Genomic DNA, 4,955 nt, shown 5'->3' with positions numbered 1-4,955 from the left:
AACATATCCTTCTCGCAGTCCGTGACGAGTATGAAACCATACAGAAGTAATCTGTTACTCTGAAAACAAAAGTAACAGAAAAGTCTAAACCTTTTTGTTTTTTTAAATACATTTTACTCAGTAGATGATTATTATTATCATTTGTATGTCCATAAACATCTAAGATATAACTACATGGCTATTTATTTTTCATTGAAGAACCCGCACTATGCGTTTCATGAACATCTCAACCGATTAGTTGAGGTAAATATTTTTTTTAAATTAAATGTCAGAATGAAAATGTTCGACAACTAGAAAACTCTAACTAGAAAACGCTTTTATTTGAATTCTTTAACCTTTTTCTTGCAGTGACTAACAGCGCCGATGCAGAATTTCTGACCACTTACGTTTAGACTTACGGGCACAGCGCCATCACCTGGTAAATCAGAAATTATATTGTTTATTACAGACTAGTACTACTTCATACCTTTTTGTTTTTGGAAATTACTGCTATAAATAACTTATATAAATCACCATAAATCTATTCATACTATTGAGGCCTAAATAAAATATGTAATAGTAAAATATGTAATGCTTGCAAAGATGTTTTTCTGAAGAAAATCCAACTGAAGCTGTGAATAGATGTTTTTAAACATTTATCATTAATAATATGCAAAATATATACAGGTTTAAGATCAAGTTTTATAGACTTATTTTGGTATACATTTTATATAAATATTGTTCTATAAATAATGTTTTGTGAAATTTTTATGGAAATGTTTTATATAAATGACATACTTTTATATGAATGTTATTGTATATAATATATATAAAAGTGATAACAAATGAACTGTATACAGTTCAGTTAATCTGTAAGGTAATTTATGACATCAGTACAGACATTTACAGCTCCTCTATAGTTTACCATTTTACTTTTGGCCTCTAGATGGCAATAACATACTTTTTTTATTTTGTAGAAAACTTTTTTTTTTTTTTAAGGTAAAAATCTTATTTTGTTCAGGTTGTGGCATCAGCTGGTTATCACTTGACTTTAGTATTATACTGTTTAAGTGTGATCAAAAACAAAACATTTGATTCACATCCTCTGATCTGGCGTGTGGCAAGGCTACAAATTATTATCACCTGATTCTAATTTGGTGGTCTATTTAATGCTCTTTGCAGCTGATTGCCGTTATTGTAGTTGAGATAGGTTTTGTATACTAACTCCTGCTCTCAGTTTGGTTTTATTGTTACCGTTTGGTCTTAAAACTATTGTGTTAGTTTGTTGGCTTTGATTAGCCTTTGGCTAGTTTATTGATTGTCAAAATGCCTACTGAAAATCTGTCTGATAGACGCATGTCCAAGTTCAAAAATAAGGGCAAGGAACCAACGGTGAGAATTCTATTCTATTCTAGCAATTTTTCCCCCCCATTTTGACTGCTCAAATACAAATATATGAATGTCTTTACACCCTATCTATGCTTGCAGAAAATGCGTGACCGCAGAATTGCAGAGTGTGTTGAGCTTCGAAAGGCTCACAAGGTTGAAGGTATTATGAAGAGGAGGAATATTTCCTCTGTGGGAGATGAGGAGCCATTATCACCGGAGTATAACACTGACAACAAACAGGTGTTTGCTAATTAAACCTTTAATTGGCATTCAAATTTTTACAATACTCTTTAAACTCAGTTTTTATCTTGTTAAGGTCATATCTGAAGCGATTCAAGAAATTGTTGCCAATGTGAACAGTGACTGCTCAGAGAAGCAGAGACAAGGTTGTCAAGCAGCTAGGTACAGTAACTGGTCTTAATGTAATCAGTGATCGCAAAACTTCTTATAAAGCGGTACTAACCTTCAAATTGATGCCTACAGGAAGCTGCTTTCTCGGGAGCGAAACCCTCCCCTGAAGGAGATTGTAGAAGCAGGACTTCTGACTCTCTTTGTGGAGTTTCTAGGAAGGAATGATGACCCTACGCTGCAGTTTGAAGCTGCCTGGTCTCTCACTAATGTTGCATCTGGCACCTCCTGGCACACACAGCAGGTGGTAGAGCATGGGGCAGTGCCAGCCTTCATTGCCCTGCTGGCTTCACCAATGCTGAACATCAGTGAACAGGCTGTCTGGGCTCTAGGCAACATTGCAGGTGAGAATACTTTGAACTTCATCTATAAGTTCCTAAAAGAATGTGGCACTTGTACTTTAATGCTTTACTTTAATGCTTGATGAGACTTTGGTACTCAAATGTTTAGAAAGTACTATTTTTGTACTTGTAAATTGAAGTTATTTGCCAAAGTGTTCATTCTCAATTTTAGGTGACGGTCCTTCATATCGAGATGCCCTGATTGACTGTGGTGTCATCCCTGCGCTATTGGCACGGCTCACTCCAGATGCTCCTGTGAGTTACTTCTGGAGACACTTCTGGATTTACAAATGTAAACGCACAATGTAACCCACAAAGTGTCTTGCAGGTGGGGTACCTTCGCAACCTTACATGGACCCTGTCAAACCTGTGTAGGAACAAGAATCCCTTCCCTCGTTTCAGTGCAGTCCAACAAATGCTCCCCTCCATAATTCAACTGCTCCACCACAGTGACAAATCCATCCTGTCTGATGCATGCTGGGCCATTTCATACCTCACTGATGGACCCAACGAGAGGATTGATGTGGTCATCAAGACTGGAGTCCTTCCACGGTTGGTTGAGCTCTTGGGATTTGAGGAACTCGCTGTGGTGGTAAGTACCGTAGTGTTTTCGACTTTGTGGTTTTTAAGTTGAGTTGCTTAAAGAGTTTCTCCAATATGATCTAGACCCCAGCCCTACGTTCGATTGGGAATATCGTGAGTGGTTCAGACCTGCAGACACAAGCAGCCATTGACGCAGGCGTGTTGAGTGCTTTGCCCCTGCTGATGCGACACCCTAAGTCCAGTGTTCAGAAGGAGGCTGCTTGGGCAGTGTCCAACATTGCAGCTGGGCCCTGCCAACAGATCCAGCAGCTCATCACGTGTGGATTGTTGGCTCCTCTAGTGGATCTCCTAAGGAATGTATGTCGTAACTGATGTTTTGCTGGCATGTTGAATGTCTTGCCCACGCGGAGTTGCCTGTAAAATGTTCTGGCTTGAATTTTGATAGCTAGCTTCTCCTAAAGCTGGGCATAAAATGAGGCCAATTATACAAACAGCCCCTCCTGGGGCTTCTTGAAATGTTGCATTTCCAGTTGGCAAAAATATACTTTAACATGCTTTGTCAAATCTTTTGATGTAATTATATGGAAAGTTACACAAATGGCTATACTGAATTTGGTCTTGTGCAAGAATTTCTGAATGTTTCTAATGTTTGCAGTTATCATAACTTGACTCTGCTGCTATGATAGTCTTTGACTTTTGCACGTTTACTAGTGTTAGTGTAAATGCTGCTAATTGGGATTCATTAATGGATGTTTACTTGGTAGACATGATGGGCAATGCATCTTCAAAGTCTAAACCCTCTTTTCAGTGTTAGACCAGGCTCTGTGACTCATTGGGACACCCTGTACCTCTTCAAATTATGCAGGGTGACTTCAAAACCCAGCGAGAGGCAGTATGGGCAGTGACCAACTACACAAGTGGTGGGACTGTGGACCAGGTTGTTCACTTGGTCAAGTGTGGTGCTCTAGAGGCCATCTTGAACTTGCTTCAAGCTAAAGATGCCAAGACTGTCCTGGTCATCCTAGATGCCATAAATAACATTTTCTTGGTGAGTCCAATATGGGTTTTTATTCACAGAATATTATGTAAAACACTACTGCAACTCCCAGTGCTTGGCATTGTGAGGGATATGCTAAAATTAACTGTGCCTTCTGCAGGCTGCTGAGAAACTTGGGGAGGTGGATAAGCTTTGTTTGTTGGTGGAGGAAGTGGGAGGGCTTGATCGAATTGAGTTTCTTCAAAACCATGAGAACAATGCAGTTTATCGGGCAGCTCAAGCTCTTATTGAGAAGTATTTCAGTGAGGTGGGTATCTGAAGGGATTTTGTTTGTCAAACCATTTGAATACATTTTGTGCAAATGCACTCATGTAAAATTGTTTGTTCCCCCAGGATGGTGGTGATCAGTGTCTGGTAACTGAAGCCACAGATTCAAACTTTGTCTTTGGAGCATCTGATGTCCAAAAGAGATTTGACTTCTGATTTTTATTTAAGCTTCAACTGAATAAATAAAATTTTTGCAGTATGTTCTGGCATGTTTCTTTTGGGCTCAGGGCAAGGCAATTCAAATTTGTACAAAAGACTTATATTGGCCATGCAGGGAAGGTAGCATAGTTTGAGACTTGTAGATGAGACAAATGCCATTCAAATGGCATGTTTTGCTGGGTAACACTGGTTTTGTGCCATTAGTGTAAAGCTGGCTATTGGTGTATGTGACCAGTCAAAACTCCTGAAAATGGACCTAAGCTGGCGGCACACTAGACAATTTTCAAATCTTAACAGATTAAAACTGACAGTTCAACTTTGTTTTTTTTTGTTTTTTTTTTTTCAGCCTTATCCTCCAAACGCATGCACTAGACAACTTGACCAGACCACGAAACCACACTGTTGATTGTAGGAATGATTGAAGTGACCACTGATCTCATGTGAGAATACCTGACTAGCAAAGGAAAAATGAATCGAGGACTGTGTCAGCTGATGCTTCTGGTGTGTGTTCGGTTCCACAGTGGAAAAATGGTATAAATTGTATATGGGTACAGTTTTTCGGCTTTCATGGCATGTTTGTGGCTGCCCAGTTTCAGCTACAGAAGCATGCAACATCTGGTAGGTGATGCTTGCATGCTCTCATTTGCAATCACATGGATCACGTCAGAGGCAGCTTGATCAATAGTAAACATCAAACATGTTTGATTATTTATGATTTGAGTTTTGTGATGCTCTGTCTGAGCAGATAAATAATCATGGTGACACGGTGGAAAAATTGTTTGTCAAAAATATTGAATCGGGCCACACCCCTG

General features: G+C 39.1%; 1 protein-coding gene across 1 annotated transcript; it reads left to right on the top strand.

Moving 5' to 3' along the window:
* Positions 1-1,168: 1,168 nt before the first annotated feature.
* On the top strand, positions 1,169-4,183 carry kpna7 (karyopherin alpha 7 (importin alpha 8)). Its single transcript, XM_052567708.1, has 10 exons — positions 1,169-1,371; positions 1,468-1,608; positions 1,685-1,770; positions 1,852-2,120; positions 2,290-2,372; positions 2,446-2,709; positions 2,784-3,017; positions 3,526-3,708; positions 3,818-3,964; positions 4,051-4,183. The coding sequence occupies exons 1-10, from the start codon at positions 1,306-1,308 to the stop codon at positions 4,138-4,140; spliced, it is 1,563 nt and encodes a 520-aa protein (XP_052423668.1). The 5' UTR covers positions 1,169-1,305; the 3' UTR covers positions 4,141-4,183.
* Positions 4,184-4,955: the final 772 nt, after the last annotated feature.

This window comes from Carassius gibelio, chromosome B10 (genome assembly GCF_023724105.1).
Source record: "Carassius gibelio isolate Cgi1373 ecotype wild population from Czech Republic chromosome B10, carGib1.2-hapl.c, whole genome shotgun sequence".
NCBI lineage: Eukaryota > Metazoa > Chordata > Actinopteri > Cypriniformes > Cyprinidae > Carassius > Carassius gibelio.
Note: the sequence above shows the minus strand (reverse complement) of the source record. Positions and strands in the feature narration are given on the sequence as shown.